Source organism: Peromyscus leucopus, chromosome 3 (assembly GCF_004664715.2).
Source record: "Peromyscus leucopus breed LL Stock chromosome 3, UCI_PerLeu_2.1, whole genome shotgun sequence".
In the NCBI taxonomy this organism is placed as follows: Eukaryota; Metazoa; Chordata; class Mammalia; order Rodentia; family Cricetidae; genus Peromyscus; species Peromyscus leucopus.
In genome coordinates this window covers 110,647,958-110,669,982 of record NC_051065.1, presented here as the reverse complement: position 1 = coordinate 110,669,982, position 22,025 = coordinate 110,647,958, and the positions used below count along the sequence as shown (strand labels likewise).

The 22,025-nt window shown below is 48.3% G+C and overlaps 1 protein-coding gene across 1 annotated transcript in view; it reads left to right on the top strand.

Moving 5' to 3' along the window:
• Window positions 1-21,696, top strand: part of Lrig1 (leucine rich repeats and immunoglobulin like domains 1) — a 105,315-nt gene extending 83,619 nt beyond the window's left edge. Inside the window, 12 exon segments of the mRNA XM_028855353.2 lie at window positions 1,692-1,772; window positions 4,949-5,020; window positions 5,839-5,910; window positions 8,685-8,848; window positions 14,699-15,019; window positions 16,393-16,674; window positions 17,176-17,595; window positions 18,092-18,217; window positions 18,793-18,939; window positions 19,829-19,936; window positions 19,939-20,109; window positions 20,199-21,696. Coding sequence (XP_028711186.1) covers window positions 1,692-1,772; window positions 4,949-5,020; window positions 5,839-5,910; window positions 8,685-8,848; window positions 14,699-15,019; window positions 16,393-16,674; window positions 17,176-17,595; window positions 18,092-18,217; window positions 18,793-18,939; window positions 19,829-19,936; window positions 19,939-20,109; window positions 20,199-20,443 — 2,209 coding nt within the window. The 3' untranslated portion in view covers window positions 20,444-21,696.
• Window positions 21,697-22,025: the final 329 nt, after the last annotated feature.

The window sequence follows — 22,025 nt, the reverse complement described above, 5'->3', positions numbered from 1 at the left end:
CCGAGGCCTTGAGAATGATAAGTGTGCTCTCTTCCACTAAAAGCCACATCCCCAGCCCTGACTTCTGCTGTTTAGATCCTATGTGTTTTTTTTTTTTTTTTTTTTTCTCCAAGTCAGTGCTGTGGTCACTTTCCTGCTACTTGAAGCTCTTAGTGGATCTGGTATCCACGAGAGAGGGAAATGAGGTCTGGTGTCCTTGTGTGAGCCTCATTAGGGAGTGGTATAACCCAGAGGAAGTGAGAATGTCATGTCCTTTAAAGTGTCCAGTTGGGTGAGGGCTGCTAGAAGTTGCTGAGGATGCTTTTCTGGGACGTTTCATAGAACTTTTCAGTGATAAACATTAGGCAGATTCCTAGCAGCCCTGAGCCTAAAACTCCCAGAAGGGTATAGGGTTCTCAACAGACAGAAGGAGCAGCTTCGGCTGCCGCCTTCTCCAACATGGTCTTCTACTGGGAGAGCGCGCCTGTCATGGGCCTGGAGCAAGGCCTCTACGCTCACACCTGGCAGAGTGGGCTTTAGGAGTGAGTCACTGCTGGCCCCGAGTGTGCAAGAGCCAGTGCCAAGCCATTCGAGCCGAGGTCAGTCTGCGAGCCCTTGAGAGGCCTGAACAGAAAGGCCAGGAACATTCAGGCTGAGCCGGCCAGAAAGAAGAGGGAGACTTTGGTAGGCAAGGCCCAGAGCAGGAAGACAGGCACACAAAGCCACAGCCTGGACCCCTGCTGTACTCGGTCTAAAGATGACCAGGAGAAGGGAGGTCCCTTCCAGCAGCATGTTCTCTTAGCTTCGTGCTGGAAAGTGAAGGTCAGAGCAAGGTCTTGCACTTACATCCCAGCTCCACTCCCCACTGGTGGTGACTTTCCAGCTTTTTCCCAGAGCCAAGAGCTGCATCCCTCTCTGTTCTTAGCCATATCTGCAGGGATTCTGGAAAAGGATGTGCAGAGACCATGGCCCTGTGAAGGTCTGGAAAGAACAAAATGTGAGGAGAGTAGGGTCTGGCTGCCAGGTGTGGTATGCTGCTGGGCACTGTGGCCCGTTCTTGGAAGCTCAGGGAGGAAGCTGAAATACTAACCTTGTCCAGGCAGTCTGGGGCTGAGGAGGTGGCTTTATTTTTCCTGTCCTGGCAAGTGGGTCACAAGACTGACTCAGCACCCAGATGTCTGCTCTGGCTCAGAGTCTGGGCCTGCATAGGCCTCTTGAGGAGCAGGGTGCCGGCCCCGGACTTAGAGCCAGCCTGAAGGACACCAGGGCCGAGCCCCATCCGTTGGCATCCCTTTCATCCACATACCTTTCAGTGTCCTGCTTGAGCCCCGAGAGAGAACTGTGGTTAATACAAGAGTAGACAGAAACCACAGGAGTCATTTGGGCCAAAGGTCCACTTTGTGGAAGTGGGGTACACCCTGGGCTTCTTCTGGTGCAGTCTCTACTGTTTCCCTCCCTGGAGCCAGCCAGAGTAGTTGATGGGTGTGCTGGCTTCACTGGAGGCAGAAGCAAGGTCACACTGCAGAGTGTGCAAAGGGGTTTTCTCCAGCCACACTTCTCGTGGCAGTACATAATGCTGGGCCCTCTGGGGTACACTCGATGCTTTAGGCCTCCCAGTGAAGGCCTCAGTGTGGGGCTGGTCTCCCTCCATGGTGAAGAACGAAGCCAGAGCTCAAGAGGGAGGGTGAACTTGTCCTCTGTCTTCTTCTCAGGGACCTGGACCATAATGAGATCTCGGGTACAATCGAAGATACCAGTGGTGCCTTCCTGGGGCTTGACAACCTCAGCAAACTGTGAGTATTTCTGAGTGTGCAGTTCTGCAAGCTCTGGGGTGCATTCCTGCAGCTCCCTTGGGTCTCCGTGGGCCCACAAAGGCCAGCAGGAGGCCTTCTGCTGTGTGCCGAGAAGAGGCCGAGGACTGACGTGAGGGCTCCATAGTGCTCACAGGCTGCTCTCGGGCTTTGTGCTGTCCTGTGTGGTGTCCTTCCTTAGGCTGCTGGGCTTGGTCCTGTTCACAGCCTGTCCGAAAACACTGGATGTTTTGTCCTTTGCACAGAAGGGTGTGGCTGCCTTCCTCAATTTCTAGAAAATGTGTGAAATATCTCTGGGTAACTTGATAGTTTCGAGGCTCTTGTTGGTATTTTGCTGTTAATTATGATCTCCAGTAAAGCAGCCGTTATTTGAATTTGAATTCAACCTTGGGAGTCTTTGCCCTGCCCTCCTAGAATTTGCTAGTTGCTGCAGGAGGCTCATGTCTGTGTGGGAGGACAGGCTCTGTGATGCAACCCTTAGAGGTCAGATGAGTCAGGTGAAGGGACTGACCCCAGACCTTGCAGGTGGCAGGTTCAGGTTTGTGCACCTGCCTGTGGAACTGGTATACCCACTCTCTTGCCTAAGCTTCAGAGTGGCTCTGGAGTTCTGCTGCTTGTGAGGGAGCGAGCGTTTCTGGACCTCATAGAAGAAGTACTTAATTAGAACCCGAGTGATGGGTAGGAGAAGCAGCAGAGCACCACACCGTCACCTCCAGTTCCACCCTGGCACTGCTCAGGAGGGAAGGGGGTTCTATGGAGGTGCACATGAAGGGAAATATGTGGGGTGTAGAGAAGTGGGACCTTGGCCTCCTCTGGATGGGCACTCCATATTAGGAGGAAGGTTTGTCCATGCCATGGCTTCTTCCAAGAACATGAGTACAAGGCCTACCTTGACATGTTCCTCCACCCTGCACACACTAAGGTGCCTTTGTGGTTGCTTTAGCAAGCAGTGAACTGGCCTTTGGGAGCCTTTGGCTGGGCTGGCCGGATGTGTAAGAGGGTTTAAGAAGTGACATCTGAGGTCACTGTCTGATCTAAGTCCTGACTAGGGGGTTCAGGCTAACCACCCCTTCCCTGGAGCACCTTCCAGCCCAGGGAGCCATCACTAACTGCTAGCTTGAGAGCCACACCCACATCACCCCCAGGTATCTGCTAAGAGAGGTCAGGGCCTGATTCAGCCTATCAGCAGAGTGACTGGCACTGTGTAATCGAGAATTTGTTTTATTGCTGTTGCCACCATTAGAACTAGCAGCTGCCCTCACTGTAAAAGAGGTCAGTGTGACTAATATTTAATGGATGAAATAAGGCACAGCTTTTCCCTAGATCTAGTTTATGGGAGATTCCACTAAACAGCTCAGTTTGTTTTTACTGGGACCCGGAGCACATGGTGCCCTGGCTTGTGGGGATCTGAGTAAGTGCAGGAATTGGCAGTCTCGCAGACACACTTGGGGTTCAGTGTCCCATGAGCTGTTAATTGCTGCTAGTTTTGTGGCTAAGGAGCCAAAGTGAACATGGCCACTGGGTTTCTGGGTATTTGGTTTATTTAAAGTAAGACTTTCAGATTTTGAGTTGTGGAAGAGTTTTCGGGATGAGATTGTGTTTGTGTCTACACAGACTGCCCATGAGAGAAGGAGAAGGTGGAGAGGTCATTGGCCTGTTTGCCCTTCACCTTACAAAGGCTGAAAACAGTAGGCTTTGCCTAAAGGCTGAACTGACTGCAGGCCCCCAGGGCAAGAATCTGTTTCTAAAGAAGCCTCTTGGTGTGGTTTGGATGCCCTTGGGAGCATGTGAACTGGCACCTCTGTCTGTGTTCCTTGCACTGTTTGGGCCTGTTCTGGGATGTAAGCCTCATGGTGGGTGATGGCTAGGCCATGGTGCAAGTTGGGCTTTCCAGGCATCACGTCATCTTTCATTAGCTTCCAGCAGCAGGCTGGTACTTGTCCTCCCTGTGGCCTCTGTCTTCCATAGGTGAAGGATGGCCAGCCTCTAGTCCAGATCATATCCCTGGTTCTTGCTGGAATCCTCACCAAGAAATACCTCTCTCTTGGGAAGAGTTGAGCCAGACTAGTTTTGTCCAGGAGCTTTCTCCTCTGTCCACTTAATCACTGCTGCTTAGCCTTGTGGATTTTGACACTTCCCAGGCATCTGGCCTGCTAAAGATGACTGTTAGAAAATTCTGGAAGACATTAAGATTGAGGGCAGAGCTGATTACAAGCATCACTTTGGGCTGTCCTAAGAGATGCCTCTCATCAGAGTCCTCAATAATAAAGGAGGGAACTCTGTATGTAATTGTCTGGTGCACTCTAGGGTCTCCCTCAGGTGGGAGCTCTGAGCTCAGTACCCAGAACAGGAACACTCTGTGTATATGAAACTGAATATTCACTGCTGAGGCCAGGATTAGAACTGCCAAAGTCCTGTCCCATGCTCAAAAGCCTAAGGGTACAGACTTTAGTTACCTGGAAAGCTGACTGTGACACCTCAACTACCTGGGATTTAATGAACTTCTGGTCTACTTCATATAAATTCTGGGCTCTTGCTCAAGAAGCCGGAGTACAGGCCCTCTTCTCCAGGCCCTAAGGGTCAGGGTAAAGATCATGACAGCTGCATCCTGGCCACTATAGTGCATGACAAATACAAAGAGCCATGAGGCCATCTGGATGGATGCCCACCTTCCTGTTCTCTTCTGGTCGTTGTGACCCTTTATGCCCACAATGCAGTTCATGGAGGTGGATGGCAGACTTTAGTACCAGTTACACTGCCTTCTGACTCACTTCTCACTAAAACAGTAACCAGCCTGTTTTTCCTGCAAGGCTACCACCCTGACAAACTTCCTACCTCCCTGGGTGGTCCTAGGACAGACAGCATGGCATGGCTATGGCGATTTTCACTTGACACTATAAGGGGTCTCCTGAGACTGAGTGGAATATGCAATTCCAGCCTGTCGTCAGCATGAAATTGTAATAAAGCTAGAGGTATTTCATTTCGGAGTGGGGTGGCCTGTGTACTGCAGCCCTGTAACCCCCACACAGGTCAGCACTGCATCCGCCTCTCTAGACACTTGTCAGGTAGCACTGCCCTAATGGTGTGTTTTCTTTGTCCTAATGCTCCTCGGTCCCCTACTCCTGTCTACCCTGGGCCTGGATGTTTGAAAACTACAGAACTCTGTTTGGAAACAAGATCAAATCTGTGGCTAAGAGAGCATTCTCAGGGCTGGAAGGCCTGGAACACCTGTAAGTATCCTGCCAGACCCTGCCTGCCTACCTGCCCCACAGGCCTGCTAAACATGGCTGCTGAAGTCTGCTGGCAATTTAATCACTTCTTTGTAAGCCGAGAAACAGGCTGTTTGGAAACACCATCTGCTTCCTTCTTGTTAGAAGTTGGCTTCACTTCGGCCTTTATTTTGCCCATGCCAGGAACACTCACAGAGCGTATAGGCTGCTGGTGTGCTCCTAATTAACTCAGTTGGTATTTGAACCTTCCTCCCACCTGCTGGACTACATCACCCTCTATCAGACTCCTTGAAGAGTCCCTGAGCTATTGCTCCTTACATAACGATACTTTTTCTTGGCAAAGCCAGGCAACCACCCCCCCGCCCCCCCCCTTTAGCAGCTAAGCCATTCCTAGCACGTGCTAGGAGCTTTTCTACTGGGATGCTTGCCTCAGGGACCTTGGAACGAAGTAGGCAGCACTAGTCCTGAGAGGTTTATACTGTTGTTGGGGGTGGATGCCTCTAGTGCCTGGCTCTTAGTTTTATTCTTCTTTGAATCAAGGTTAGCCTTTGTTCTGTGGGGTAAATTTTTTTTCTCTCAGATTTCTACCTAGCTTCAAGCCAGCTCTTATGGTTGGCTTGGTCCCCAAGTCATTCTGTGTGCTTGCATTAACAAGAGAACTGAGAGCCGTTCCCAATGGATCTGGCACATAGGTGTGGGTAGCTCCTGTGGGTCATCTGTAAACCAGGGCTGGCCTGGCAGATCCCTGAGTGTCCTCACTCAGCCACAGTTGAGAGGTACCACAGTTCCTGTGCACCAATTATTGTGTTCTCTTTCAGGAACCTTGGAGAGAATGCAATCAGGTCTGTCCAGTTTGATGCCTTTGCAAAGATGAAGAATCTTAAAGAGCTGTGAGTACCCGGGAATCCATGGCCTGATTGACATGAGTGGAGACTTTGAGACTAAGCAAGGCTTGTAATTGTATTGTGCTCACTTTACGTGATAGCTCTGATCATTTATAGATTAGATGGAAGTTATCTTTAAAAGAAAAGTGCCTCATGGGGCTTAGCTCTGGATAGGGGTGGCAAGTTTTTTTTCTGAAATGCTGACATAGTAAACATTTGGGACTTTGGGGGTCATAGGGGCTGAATCATGACTCTCAGATAGTTATGACAGCAGACACAGTAATACCACACAGACACATGGGTGCAGCTCTGTGCCACTAGATCCATACCAACAGAAACATCAGGCCTGCAGGCCAGTCTACTAAGCGCTGTTCTGATACGTAATAGAATCTCTTCTCTAAATGGATCCTCACTTTTTTGAGTAGACCAGTTTCAATCTTTCAGGTTTGATTTTGTACTTGAGAGGGGTTCCTGAAGGAGTTTGTTGGACTGTGAGCAAGGTGTCTATGGCCTAATTCTGGAGGCTCAGCCTTGCTCTCTTGCCTGGTTTCCCATCAACTGCTACATGTTCTCAAGCTATGGCTGGCCCTGGGCCTAGTCCTCTGATTGGAGGAGGAGGTTCACTTTGCTTGGTCATTTTCTTCTCCATCAGATCACAGCAAGTTATTCTGTGCCCTTAGTCAGCCTTTGGGTAAATTTCCACAAGTCAAGATTAGAAACACACTCTGAGTTGGAATCATGAAAATGCACAGTGTAAGCCAGTGAAGAACTGGGCTGGTTGGAGCCATGGAAAATACTGCCTATTAGTGGTGGCAGAGGAGTTTTGCCTGAGTGAAGAGAAGACTGGACTATCTCTATAGGGCCCGGGGCAGCTCATGGTCCTACCACCCAACCAGCCCAGCCTTCGCCTCTAACTATGGGATGCCATGGTTGGTGTCTGGCTCCAGTCACTCCCTGTGTTCTCTGAGCTTCAAACTCATCATTTAGGAAGACCTTCCCATTTCTAGTGCCCATGCTTTGCTGGGTCTAGCCTGGCCTCTTTCCTGGGGTGGGCTTCACTAATGACCTTAGTGCTGAACCCAGTAGATATACTGAATGAATGTGGTACAAAGCCTGATTCTTTCTACATACATCTGATCAAAGGTTGAAGTGAGATTTATTTTCCCCAATTTGTTCTTATGACTAAACTTTAAATAAATTGAAATACGTCCCTGTCCCGTCTCGAGCAGTGGACTGGCCCTATTCTCTAGGCCTCTTCCTGTCTGTTGTGCTCCACCACACAGAAGTATCTTTTGATGAGCCGTGATCCTGACAGTGGGAAGTTCCTTCTGGTCCTTCACCTGGCCTCCCACAGCCAGCCCACCACTACCCAGGGCTCATTCTGACACTTGCCTCCTTGTGTGGTGTATGAATTAGTCACTCTCTCGTGGGTAGTGCTGCTGGCCTTCTGCTATCACAGTAGCTCCATAACAGGACAGCCCTTAGAGATCTCGCAGAACACAGCCTGCCCATCAAATGAAAATGTAAAACTTCATACTGATACTGTGGTGTGAGAGGGGCAAGCATCCCTGTTTGAATGCTTTGAGAGAAATCAGTTGCGTCTTTGGAAAACTACTTCCTAAAGTGATTTGGAGAGGCTGAAGGTGGGAATCTGAAAACAGGAGGAAGGAGGAGGCTTTACTCTGTGGTCAACATGGGCTGTGTTCATCCCTCTGTGCTGTTGACAAGCTCCACACTATTATAAATACAGAATGTCACTGTTGATTAGATCGGGGTGTGGGGGGGAGAGAAAACAGAAAGCTGCTGGTGTGAGACTAGGATGTGTTTGAAATCGCCTGTTTCTCACCATGTACCACGGGCAGTTCATGATGGGCAGTCCACACATGTACTTTCTTCTTGTCCTTGGCTGTGGGCAAGTGCCATTCAAACTCAAGACTCCAGGTCTCTCAGGATGCAGGCAGCTAGACTCTGGGTGACTTATCTGAGTGACTCTTGGAGAAGGAACGTCTGCTCAGATGGCCATTCTGATTTCTGTTTGGAAGTATAACCTCAGGTGCTGAAAAATGAAAATGTTCTCTGTTTTGGTTGGAGCCTCACAAAGCCAAAGTTGAGCATTCTCACGCCTGCTGGGCTGCAGCAGTTAACTCGAAAGCACTGCCCTCCACTGTAGTGCTGGTGTGATGGTAAACACAGGCAAGAGGAAGGTGTGCTGGTGAGGCTTGGGCTTGTTAATCAAACATTTACAGTTTTGCCAAATAAGAAGATAACAGCCATATAGGAAAGGATTTCTTAGGATTTGTTGCAGAATTTAAAGTCTGCTTCAGTTCGGAAGTTCCATACAGTTTATCAGAAATGTGGAGAGCCAGTGATGGGCAGTGCTGTTCCCATGTGGAATGCATTCATGATCACAACAAATTAGAAGGCATCCCCAGGGTGACAGGAGCTTTGACCCCTTAGGGCTTGGGTAAACTCACAAGGTGCTGCTGTTCCAAGTGTGGTCTTTGGACAGACATTCTGAGTATCTCTTGGGGGCTTGTTAGACACACAGCATCTTGGGTTCTGCCCTTCCGACTCTATCAGAAGCTGTACTCCATTTGAATCTGACCACATTGCATGAGCTGGTCCTCATCACTGGAGAAAGCCATGAGGAAAAGCATTCCCTTTATAGCTAGATGTCCTGACTTCTAAGCTGATTGGTTGCAGTGTTTTGCTCTTTGTATAAGGGAGCCCCCTCCCTTAATGGACACATGTTAAGTGTCTACCTCTTGTTTCTCTTTCAGCCACATCAGCAGTGAGAGCTTCCTGTGTGACTGCCAGCTCAAGTGGCTACCCCCATGGCTCGTGGGCAGGATGCTACAGGCCTTTGTGACAGCCACCTGCGCCCATCCAGAGTCTCTGAAGGGCCAGAGCATTTTCTCAGTGCTGCCTGACAGTTTTGTGTGTGGTAAGATTATCTTTGAGATTTGATTTTGTTTGTTTGTTTGGTAGATAAAGGGCAGAGAGGCCAGAAGGAACTTCTCATTGTGAGACTCAGTCCTATGACACAAGTTAATGTAGTCCATGGTTACAGATTAGCTGCTGGGTGCAATTTATTTCCCACGGAAACCACATGTATTTACTGTACGGTGCCTCATTATGTGGTTCTTGGAGTACATGTATTTAATTAGAAGGGAGTAAGTTCAGCTACAAATCTAAATCATTGGTTGCGGGGAGATAGTTGTAGTCTTTTCAGAAGGGTCCTGGTGCCTGGGTTTGGCTGTGAGTTCACACAGTGCATGAGGATGGGGTTTCAATGTGGATTTCTTTCCTGCCCTAAGAACTCGAGGTTAAACACAGGAAGGACGGGTCTCAGGAGAACAGCCACTGTAGTAAAAATAATTCCTCGATGTTGACTTGCACTCTTGCTGTGTGTCCAGACCACTGAAATGTGCACTGGTGAGAGGCTTTCTTCCTCCAGACTGCTGGAACATGGCTGTCGCCATCTTTTTGACCAGGGTGGTCAGGATCCAAGTTGAATTACAAAGAACACAGAAACACAGAACGGCTGAAACAGACATATAGGCTAGCCAACGAAATGGACTCCAAGAAGGTGAAGTCTTTTCAGGTCTGAGCAGGAGTGGGGTGTACAGGCCTCTTGTCAGTGGTTCCCTCTGGCCTCACGGAGCTTCAGGATCTCTTCCTGGACAGTGCTCATTATGACCCTGTCTAGCAGCATGGGTGTCCCAGGGCCACTTGCTCAACCCCTTTTCTTTTTAATTATGCCTGCTGGAGGCGAGACACGTGTCCTCTTATCTACTCATCCTCTACTTCCCACCACGTTAGTTCACAAAACAGGTTTGCTGACTTCTCGGTGCTTTGACTCCCTGGGTAGAATCCAGGGTTGTGCAGAGGCCCCCTAGTCACAGAAAAGCAGGCCCACTTACAAGGCCAGTGCTAATCGAGCCAACCACCATTAACTTGTTTGGGCTTCCTGAAGTTAAGTAGTCTGTGGCTTCCTCCATCTGTCCTACCGGAGGGCAGTCTTTGTTTGCATGCACCCACGGGACTTAGGACAGGCGATACCTGATCCCTCGCTGCTGGCCTTGCCGCACGTGGTATCACAGCAAGCCCCTCGTAACCACCCATGAGAATTTGAGAGTCACTAGAATCCTTGGTAGGAAATCAGAGGTTCAAACTCTTCTTGGTATCTCCCACTTGTGTGTTCTTTCTAAGAAACAGAAACAGACACCTTACCCATGCAAGGAAGTTATCATGAAGTTAGGTGAGTGCCAGTAGAGATGGCGATGGAGAGGTCCAGTCCTTCAGTGCTGCACAGGGAACGTCACTATGTAAACAGTACACTGTGAGCTACGGGGCCCACCCTTGCAATACATGTAAAAGGATGGGAGCAGCTCTGACCAAGTGCTGGCCGAGTCTTCCCTATAACAGCGCAGGCTGGAGCTACCCAGACACCCATGAGTAGACAGTAGGCAGGGTAGCTGTCCAGGGGGACATCAGGTCAGTCAGTCCGTCCCACAGCATGGATAGGCTTTGACAGTGATCAGCCAAGTGAATGAAGTCACATGGAATGCCTAGAATAAGGGACCTCTGTGGAGGTAGGAAGAGCATGTTACCAGTTACTTTGGGCTGGGGAGCAGTGGAGATAGAAGGGGAAGAGCTAAAAAGGTCAGAGTCTTCTCTGTTTGAGGTGATAAAAATGTTTCAGATTGATTATGGTGGTGATGACAACTATTTGTGGAGATACTAAAAAAACCACTGAATTGTATAGTTTACATGGGTGAACTATATAGCTAAATAAAACCTTTTAAGAGGAAATACACTTTGCATACTGTAAAACTTTACCTTCTACATTCTACATTTTTATTGTCTCTAAAAGAACCCCATCCCCATGCTATTAAGCTGCCCATGTCCCAAGTCTATTCCCAGATCCTTTGAAGGCACCAGTCCAGCTGTATCTCAGATCAGTCTCTTATGGGCAGCTGACATAAATAGGACCATACAAAAGTTTAGCTTGCTCCTTCTGGCAAGTTGTAACTGAGTTCTCAGTTCTTCTGTTTTGATAGTGCTGGGGTTTGACTTCAGGACCTGAGGCATGCTAGGCAAGCATTCCAGCACTGAGCTATGCCCCAGTGTAGAATTCCTTAACATGTACTCACTTAATGGCATTATGGCCTCCTGTTGTACAGATACACAATTTAGGTATTCATCCATCAGAAGTTGGGCATTAGGTTGTGAGTACTCTTTGGATCTTTTGAATAATGTGCTGCACACAGTCAGGTTTTTATGTATGTTTTCTTGGGTATACCTAGAATAGAATTGCTGAATCTGTTTTTCCAAAGGGACTTCATGATTCTACATACCCATGGACAATGTATGGGGATTCTAATTGGACATTTGTTTTCACTACGGCTTAGTTACAGTGGGAGCGAACTGTCATGTGCTTACTGGATAAATATGTCTCTTCTTTGGAAAGCTGGCCATTAAAATCATTTGCCCATGTCTTGTCTTTCTGTTCCTTAGCTGGAAATGCTTTTTTGTATCCCAGACTCTGATGACATATAGGGTTTGCTAACATGTTCTGCTCTGTGAGGTTTTTTGTTTTTGTTTTGTTTTTTAAATCAATTTTGTTGACAGCCGAAGAGCAAAAGAGTCTTACAATTTCCTAGTCTCAAGTTCTCCACACTCTGTTGTTTGTGCTGAGTGTCATTTTTAAGAACTAGTGAGTCACACAGGTCATGATACCTTACTTCTTTGCTTTTTCCTAAGAATTATAGAACTTCAGCAACTCCATATTTTGTTCTTTGTCAAGATTATTTTGACATCATGGGTCCCTTACCATTTCTCTACAAGATATTAATTTGGACATTTCTTTAATAAAAGAAACTAGGATTTTGGCATTTTACTGATTCTAGATTAATGTGGGAGCATGGCCATCCTAACTGTGTTGTCTTCCTGATGCATAAACATGGTGTTCCCACTTCTCAGCCTGCCATTTATTGACTATATTTTTTCTGTTATTCTTTCAGTCTTGCTTTTATAGCTTGTAGTGTAAAAATGTTACTCTTACATGGAAACAGATGCAGTTGAATGTGATAGAAACTGGAATGCTGTATATGGAAATGCAACTGGTTTGGATAATGATTTTGTATCCCATGACCATGCTAATATAATATATTCTGGTTGGTTTTTGTTTTGTTTGTAGGCTTTTCTGTTGTGTGCATGTGTGTGGAGGCCTGAGGTCAACCTCAGATGTCAACCTCAGGACCTCTCCACCTTGTGTTTTTGAGACAGATCTCTCACTGGGAACTAGGGCTTCAATTACCAGTTGTGCTGGGCTAACTGGCCTGTGTTGATTTTATACCGGTGTAATTTCCTTTACAGTGTTTGGATTTGTTTTGTTTGTTTTTTGGTGTTTGAATCTAGTCTGAAAGACACACTCAGAATATATGCAGCAAAGGTCTAGAAGCAAGAAATTCCCTACTTCATATTGCCCTTTAAAAAAAAAAATCTGGAAACGTTTAAATTACTCCTTCAACTTTGGAGGTGTTTTTGATGGTTATGGGGATTTAGTTGATAATTTTTATGTAAGCACTTTGGATATGTCTTTGTACTGTCTTCAGCCTCCCTGATTTCTGATGAGACGTCTGCTACTGGTGTTTTGGAGGCCCTTTCTAATGTGATGAGTTGACCTGGGCTGTTCTGGCATTTGGCAGGTTGACTGTGGTGCATCTTTTTCATGGTACATCTGGATGTAGCTCTCCAATATACCCTACTTGTAGTTCACTGAACCTGGGATGCATCTTTCTGTAGCTTGAGTTTTCCTGCTTTGCTCACAGTCAGGACAAATCTTTGTCACCTGCAGTCCACAGACTCAAAACAAGTAAAACAGAGACTTATATTGCATACAAACTGTATGGCCGTGCAGCTTCTTGCTAACTGTTCTTATAGCTTAAATTAGTCATTTCCATAAATCTATACTTGCACGTGCTGGTGCTTACGGCATCTTCACATGCTGCTGTCATGCGGCGCTGCAGTGTCTCTCCGCGTCAGCTTCCACTTCAGAATTCTCTCTCTCCTTGTCCACCTACTCTGCTGGCACTAGCCACCAGTGTTTTATTTATTGACCATCAGAGCAATTTGACATACAGACCGTCCCACAGCATCTTTCCCATCAGATTGAGTGTGCTTGGGCCTGTTTCTCTGAAACCTTTCTTTCTTTGTCCTGGTAGTGTCTGGTTAATCTTCATGTTGCTGTGCCTCTAGATGTTGTGGCATAGGCCTCTGCCATCTATTCAGTTTTCTTTTCTTCCTTTTTTCTATTGGTTTCATGGAGTAGATAATCTCCATTGATCTGTCTCAAGTTCATATTCTTCTGCCAACTCAGTTTATCAAGCCCCTCTTAAGTGATTTTTTTTAAATTCACTTATTCTACTTTAAAACTATATTTGGTTCCTTTTTATAATGTCTTTGTTAAGGTATTTATGGTCTTAATTATATATGGTTCCCTTAGTTCTTTGATTATCTTTATAGTAAGATACAAATCTAGGACTCCTCAGATAGTTTCTCCTGACTGCCATTTTCTTATTTGTGTATTTGCTACCTTTGTTGTTGAAAAGTGGGCAACAAAAATCACACCATATGAGCAGTGTGAGGATCAGGTTCCCGGCTTGCTGTCCTTCTGGGCTGGTTGCTGCCATTTATTACCTGTTTGTTTAGGGCTGTCTCCTGGGCCTAGGCCGTAAAGCGTGCTCTACACAGCTCCCTTGGGTTTCTGCTTGGTTATTTTAGTGATTAGCTGACAACTAGACACAAACATCCTTCCTGTCACCCGTCCCCTCCCTAGGATCCCTGTAGGTGTTGGGGTTTGCCATCATTTTCTGTTTGTGTGGATCCCCCAGCCCAGTCACAGGAAAGAAATGAGAAACCCTTCAAGCCTTCCCTGGGTGTTTGCATAGCTTGAGAGACCCATGTGGCCTTCTAAATTCCCAGGACTCTGTTGGAGGTTTTCATTGTCCATTACTGGTGTCTTCTTCATCTGATTCCCTTTGAGAGTTGCTTCACCAGCTGCCCGAGTGCTAGGGTGGTCCCCTGAACAGCTGTGGCTTAAACAGTGGTGCTTGACCAGTTCATCAGTTGCTCAGCAATAGGGTTTCCTCTGCCCTGGGTGCTCCTGCAAGGTCAGAGTTCCCAGTTGCTCCAGATGTGATGGTTCTCGTGGAGCCGTTGAGGGAGCTGGCCCTTGCTGGTTGCTAGCTTCTGGGTTTCAAGTTTGTCACAGACCTGGGGACATGGAATGAGACCTGGATATATGAAAACACTGCACTCTCACTGTCCTTACTGAGGTGTGGCCTTTTTCTAGAATCAAAAAGCCATGGGTTGTTATTAAACACATGGTTTTCCACAAATTGGAAAAAATTATTTTTGCCATTTTTGTGGTATTTTACCTGTATGAACAGTAGTATGTGTTTGAGTCCTGACACTCCAAGTGCATTGAACCCCAGTTCTTTGGGAACTAGTCTGCAAGTATGACTGACAGTGCCTGGAGATGTAAAGCGGGCCAAGTGTGCAGAGTTGCCGAAAGGAAACGCTAGGCTGGTTTGATGAGCTGAGGAATCATGGGCTTATTTCTAGCCGCAGAGGCAGGGAGGCCTGAGAGCATGGCCCAGCGCTCACCGCGTCTGGCGGAACTAACTGTGCTGGCCCTGTGACCAGAACTGACGCAGTTCCTGCTTAGCTCGACTGGCAGCTGGCATACACAGAGAGCAGGGTGCCTTACGATTGGTTCTCTCCCCAGATGACTTTCCAAAGCCACAGATCATCACCCAGCCTGAGACGACCATGGCTGTGGTGGGCAAGGACATCCGTTTCACGTGCTCAGCAGCCAGCAGCAGCAGCTCCCCAATGACCTTCGCCTGGAAGAAGGACAATGAGGTCCTGGCCAACGCAGACATGGAGAACTTTGCACATGTCCGCGCACAGGATGGCGAAGTGATGGAGTACACCACTATCCTGCACCTCCGTCATGTCACATTCGGACACGAGGGCCGCTACCAGTGTGTCATCACCAACCACTTCGGCTCCACGTACTCACACAAGGCCAGGCTCACCGTGAACGGTAGGGAAGTGGCAGCTTGTGCTTCTCGGGCAGAGTCCCTCAAGCGACACTCTTGATGGTCTGTCTGTCTGTCACTGGTGTAGGAGATACAAGCTGCTGTGGTGTCCAGATTGAATCGTTCTTTCTGGTTTGGGGTGGGTGATTTTTAAAGTCCAGTTATGTAAAGTGACATTGCGGAGTTAAGCCTTGTGTTTTTTCTGTTCATTTTCTTCTACAAACCAAGACATGTGGTTTCCAGACCCCAAGCATCCCTAGATCCGGAGGAAGCTTCTGCCCTTAGAGTAGATGGTATATCTGGGAGCAAGGCAGCTTGGGACAAGTGGCGGTCCCCATCCCTCTAGACAAGTGTGACCCTTTAATTCAGTTCTTCATGTTGGGGTGACCCCAACCATAAAATTATTTTCATTGCTACTTTATAACTGTAATTTTGCTACTGTTATGAATCATAATGTAAATATTTTTTGGAGATAGAGGTTTGCAAAAGGGTTCGAGACCCACAGGTTGAGAACCAGTGCCCTAGAGGCTCTGGAGATTAGGTGTGGGTTGAGCCCCTAGCTCCATGATCCAGTGTGCAGGGAGGCTGTGACACAGCCCATTGGGTGCCTTTCTTTTGGACCACTGTTGATGTGGTATGTTGGGAGGTGAGGACAGCATGACTAGGTGAGCCTTCCACACCAGGCTGATGAAGAATTGGCTTGAGGGTGGCCTGAAGCACTGCCTCCGTCCTCTTAAAAGTCTTTACCACAGTTGGCAGATTGATTGCCTGGGCCTGCCTCAGGAGGCCTGGGTGTTTCCTGGACACTGAGGCGGCTGTTAGACTCTCCACCACAGTGGCTTGGGCATCAAGTCTGGATACTGCCCACTGTGTCCGCATTGATACTAAAGCTACAGAAGCTAGTAAACTGTGTATCTTGGCCTAGGTGTGGCTGATAATGTGTTGGGGCCTATAGGCCCCAATCACAGTGGGTTTCCTCTAGAGAGGCGAGCCAGCCCATTGGTTCCTCCATGGTGAAGGCATTTGGCTTTCCGTAATAGCGGATGTCTTGTTGCCCAGCTCTCTCCAGACAGCTAATTAAAGCAGGTCAGCCCCAGACCCTGACTTCTGGAGGACCCTGTATAGTGACTATCGTGGAGGCTTAGGCAGACTGTTGCATCAGAAGCCTTACCTTCGAGTGGTTAACGCCAGCCTACAGCAATAGGAAGGCTTTAAGTGTAGTGGGTGCAGTGCTGCGCCTGGGATGGGGAGAAGCTGGGTACCCCTGGAAAGGCTGGAGTAGCAATGAGCTGAGGCCTGGACATAGGTGGGGATATTTGTCAGGAGTCTGCTTTTTTACGCAGCCAGCCCATATAGTTTTACCTGATTTTTTTTCCAGTGTTGCCGTCATTCACCAAAACTCCCTATGACATTGCCATCCGGACTGGCACCACAGCCCGCCTCGAGTGTGCTGCCACGGGCCACCCTAACCCCCAGATTGCGTGGCAAAAGGATGGAGGCACTGATTTCCCTGCAGCTCGTGAGCGACGGATGCATGTCATGCCAGATGATGATGTGTTCTTCATCACGGATGTGAAAGTCGACGACATGGGGGTGTATAGCTGTACTGCCCAGAACTCGGCTGGCTCTGTTTCAGCAAACGCTACCCTGACCGTCCTAGGTTCGCTATGGACGGTGGGGTGGGCTGGGGTGGGGAGGGGGTAAAACTCAAGTATTACAGGTATCTGCTTTCTGGAATAAGTGTGGTAGACTCTACTTAGTTTGAAATTTGGGGCTGCTTTTAAGCAAGCGGTTCTGGCTCATAAAAGACAGTGAGCAAGGAATTCAGTCTGGACAGTACTCAGCTGTCTGTCTGTCTTAGTAAGAATTCCCTCTGTTCAAGGGGGATGGGTGGGTGTGGTCTTGGTCAGGAGTAGTCACACAGGTCTACACTAGGACAGTTTGGTGTAAGGCTTTAGGTCTTTGCTCTGTTGAGGTTGTTCCTAGAATGGCAAGGATTTAGTCACGTTTGGCCTTCCGAAAAGCTTGGAGCACCAATAAAAGATCTCAGATGGCATTTCATTACTATATGGGATTGTCTCTTATCTGGAAAACAAGTAGACCTCCAGCAAGGAAGACCCATAGAATGAATACCCGTGCAATCTCCATTGCCTCCCTGCAGAAACTCCGTCCTTGGCAGTGCCTCTGGAAGACCGTGTGGTAACTGTGGGGGAAACGGTGGCCCTCCAGTGCAAAGCAACTGGGAGTCCCACACCGCGCATCACCTGGCTGAAGGGAGGTCGCCCACTGAGCCTCACCGAGCGGCACCATTTCACTCCAGGCAACCAGCTGCTGGTTGTCCAGAATGTGGTAGTGGAGGATGCAGGCCGGTATACCTGTGAGATGTCTAATCCCCTGGGCACCGAGCGAGCACATAGCCAGCTGAGCATTTTGCCCACCCCCGGCTGCCGGAAGGACGGGACCACCATAGGCATCTTCACGATTGCTGTGGTCTGCAGCATCGTCCTTACCTCACTGGTGTGGGTGTGCATCATCTACCAGACCAGGAAGAAGAGCGAGGAGTACAGCGTCACTAACACAGGTCAGCAGTGTGCAGGCTGTTCAGGGGCAGTGGATGTAGTGAGGGCTGCAGTCCGGCATGGTGACACCAGGCTTGAGCTTTTGACTGGAACTTAGGTTTCTAGAATCTTTAGGAATAGGATTCTGCCTGTAGAATTGAGGCCTTGAGCCCCCGACAACATGTTAATGCTGAAGGACATAATAGGAAATGGGAACACTCTCAAATTCAAGCACCTGCTGGGCCCTGCAGTTTCTAGTCTCCATGGTGATTCAGAGGCACCGAGCCCTGCCTGTTGTCATGAATCAGATTGTTCCCAAGCTCTCAGTCTTGTGATTTTGTTAGGTCCCCCATCTTTGTGGACTCAGGTGTCTGACTGCCGTGATTTTTACAACAGGATGGAAAGGAGGTTAAATGAGCAGAGCTTTCAGACCACTGTTGTGTGGCCTCATGACTGCGAATACGTAGCTATATTATTGTTGTGGCAGCCCTGTTATTTCATCATTGTGTTTCCTTGCAGATGAAACCATCGTGCCTCCAGATGTTCCGAGCTACCTCTCCTCTCAGGGAACCCTTTCTGACAGACAGGAAACTGTGGTCAGGGCTGAGGGTGGTCATCAGGCCAGTGGGCACATGGAAGGCAATGGTAAGCTCCAGAACAGTGAAACAGTCTGATCCAGCTGTGTCGGGGACACAGCTTTACCTCCTCCCTGGGGTAAACCTGGGGCGAGCATGTGGTGAACCAGGTCTTTGACTGACAAATGTTTTGCTTTGGATCTGGTGTGTACAAGTTCTGCAGTTTTACCATCTGGTTTGCCAGAAGCCCCTGCACAGGGCTTAGCGCTGTCTCATAGTCAAGGTGGGACTGCCAGGAAGAATAGATGCAAAGGACGTTCCAGATCCCAGACCAGCTTTCCAGTACTGTTGGTGCTTTACATGTGCTGGTTTAGTCAACCACAGATTGGAAATATTCGGGAAAGGAAGGTTGTGTCTGCACTGACTATGTATGGAGGTTTTCATTGTTACTGGGTACCAGGGGTAGAGACGACTTAAGGTCTATCCGAGAAGGTGTAGAGTTTATGTGCAAACAGCATCATTCCCAGAAAGGACTTGGCCATCCTTGGATTTGGATGCTAAGAGATGGGTGCTGCGAAAGAGCTGCAGCCTGTCCCTTAGGCTGAGACCTAAGAGGTTTCTAAGTTGTAAGGGGCTCTATTTCAGGTGTGTGTCTGAGAGACTCGAGCCTCTTCCCAGAGGTCGACATGCACAGCATTACATGCCGGCAGCCCAAGCTGTGTGTTGGATACACTAGAGAGCCATGGAAAGTGATAGAGAAAGCCGACAGGACAGCTGCTCTGTATACAACAGGTAGGAGTCACTTGGATCAGGGAAAGCCATTGCTTTTGACACTGAAATCGGGGTTGACTTTAATAAATTAGAGGAGCAGCACGTCCCTGACTCATACACTCTCTGAATTGTATTCAGAAGACAAATTGGAAGCTCTGGCTTCCTTCGATTTCAGCCTCCTGTGTGTGTGTTAGGTAAGCCTGTGATTTGGTGAGCACTTACAGGCAAGGCCCACAAACCATGGAGGGAGCATCCTTGCACCCGGACAGTCTTGTCTTGTTCAGATAAGGTTTCACTTTGTAGCCCAGGCTGTCCTCAGCCTTCTGAAATGCTAGGATAACAGGCATGGGCTACCATGCCCCACCACTGGCCAGAGGTTGATGTCTATCCCTCAGTCACTCTCCACCTTATGTATTGAGCAGGGCCTCTCATTGAAGCCCAGGGTTCGCAGATCAGTTATTCTAGCTAGCCAGCTTGCTCCAGGATTTCCAGCCTCTGCTTCCCAAGCCCCAGATGACAGGTGGGCCACCACACTGTCCTGGGGACCTGAACTCTGGTCCTTATGCTCATCAAGCACTTTACCTGCTGAGCCACCTCCCCAGTCCAGCTACCAGGAGTCTTTGAGGCTTAATGTCTAATTGTTCCCAAGATCTGCCACTGTGTGATGCCTAATGCAAATCTTCCCTTTTACCTTCCCCTGCGTCAAAGGAAAATTTGAAATTCTAAATCAATTTCATGTGGACATTAAGCACAAAAGACCAGGACTCTGCATATGTACATTCCAGGGAGGGAGAGGGTGGTTACAGAGGCAGTGGAAAACAGGACTCAGCTTCCAGTTGGGCCTCTGAGCGGGGCTGGAGACTTGAGTGGCTCTGGGTCCAGTTGACCTTTGGCTCTGCTCTTCATTCAGCACACGGTGGCTCCGCTGTATGCAGTGACTGTAACACCGACACGGACATTCAGCCCAAGGAACAAGCCCTCCATCCCCAGCCTGTGTCCAGAGAGAGTGGACAGCCAGGACACCAAGCAGCCAAGAGCTCAGGCAGCAAGATGGAGACTGTTCTCCACACCATCCTTACACTGGGACTGCTGATGGGCCTCCCACCCACTCTGGGGGAACACTCTATCCGAGTAACCATGACAGAATAGTGCGGTCTTTGAAGAACAGGGCGGCACCCCCAGGTGGGAAAGGTAAGTGTTGTGTTAGAGGCGTGCCTGGGTGGGTGGGAGCCCTGAGGGGTGAGTGTGTCCAGGCTGACGTACCCTCTTGTTTTTCACAGGAGATTCCAATTGGACTTTAGCAAAGTTACATGAACCAGACTCCATAGACTTACAGCCTTCTCCTACGTTAACGTCAGGCAGCCCAGAGCTCACAGAAGATGCCGTATCTACTGAAGCCCAGCACTTGCTTGTTTCCAATGGCCACCTCCCCCAGGCCTGTGACTCTAGTCCTGAGTCTGTGCCACTGACGGGACAGCTCACTGGGAAACGGAGAGGACCACTGCTCTTGGCCCCGAAAAGCTAGGCTTCATCTACCTCAGCTCTGTTAAAGCAATTGCTGCAGGAAAGAGGTAGGAGAGGCTGTGGGAAGTTGGTGTCCAAACGTCACTCTGGACACGGTTTTAACTTCCGTGTGGAGTATCACTTGACTAAAGGACTTGGCATCTGGAGCACAGAAATGCAAGAGACTATTTGTGTACAAAAGGCAGGAAGAGTATTTGATACCACTGTACATAAGAGTTTTCAGAGATTTCATATATATTCTATATCTTTTACAGAGACTATTTTAATCCTAGCGCATGGGCCCCGCTTTCAGAGATATTTTCACATTAGGTTGCTATCTAATTTTGGAGAGGGTCAGGAATAGTTTTGGTGCCTTAACGCACAGCTGAAATTCAGGTAAAACCACATTAGCTGTTGCTCGTGGTTGGAAAGGAGGGCATTTTGGCTATGTGCTCACTTAGTCAGGTTCAGGTGCATTGTTCTGGCGGCCTCACTGTAGAGCTGGGGTGCATGCGTCACTTGCCTTTCTTCTGGGTTCAGGGTCTGTTTCTGAAGAAGAGGTTGAGGGTTGTTAACCCACCAAAAGCAGTGGTTCAGAACAATGGAGCACGCACGGCCTTTTGTCTTTCTCTGTAACTCACTCGGTAAAAGCAAATGTCTTGTCTGTCTCCTTCAATGGGTCTTTGACGCTTATTAAGGCAGAGGCTGCCAGTGTTGGTACATCTGTGGCCTTTCAATAGTGAGGGAAAGTTCTGCCAGCACCGCATTGCAGTGGGGGATAAAAGGAAGAGTCACTTCTAGGCCTGTCCACCATGTTCTCTCACACAGTGAAACTGGGCTTGGACTGTACAAGACTGAGTCCCAGGCCTGGGTCTATTTGCACTTTGGGGCCCTGTTGCTAACCATCTTGTGAGTGCCAATGTATAACTCAGTAAAAACTACATGGAAACAAACTCGGTCCTTACAGTCCCTGAGAGCTGGAGGGCAGTGATGGCCAGGGTCACAGCGTACTGTCAAGTCACAGGTCATCACTGCGCTCCAGGACAAAGCACAGTCAGACGTTTCTTCTCCACAGTTGGCTGATTAATGTTACTTCCACAAAATATGTGAATTTGCTGCTTCTGAGAGGCAATGTGAAAGAGGAAGTATTACTTTTTATGTACAGAGTTATTTATTTATAGAAATTTTGGTACAGTGTACATTGAAAACATGTAAGATATGAAGTGTCTAACAAATGGCATTAAAGTGTCTTTAATAAAGGTTCATTTATAAGTACCAAGTGTTTGCTGTGGTCATTGTTCTAAGTACACTTACTCTGCTTTTAATAATATTTTCCCCACAAGGAGAATACTTAAGACAGAGCATCACAGACTACACACTGTTGCCCCAGAAGACATGGTGGTGCTACATTCCTCAGATAGCTCACTGATTTTTTGCCACCTGGAGCTGGTTAGTTCAGCCTTATGCTCCCCAAATATGCTGACCCTCCCACCTCCTGCAGCCAGTCTTGCTTGCACACCCTGAGGGGAAGGAGCAGCTCTAGACGGTCCTGGAGGACAGTGGTGGTCGTGGGCCTTGCTTCCTTCCCTCAGCCATGCTCCTGA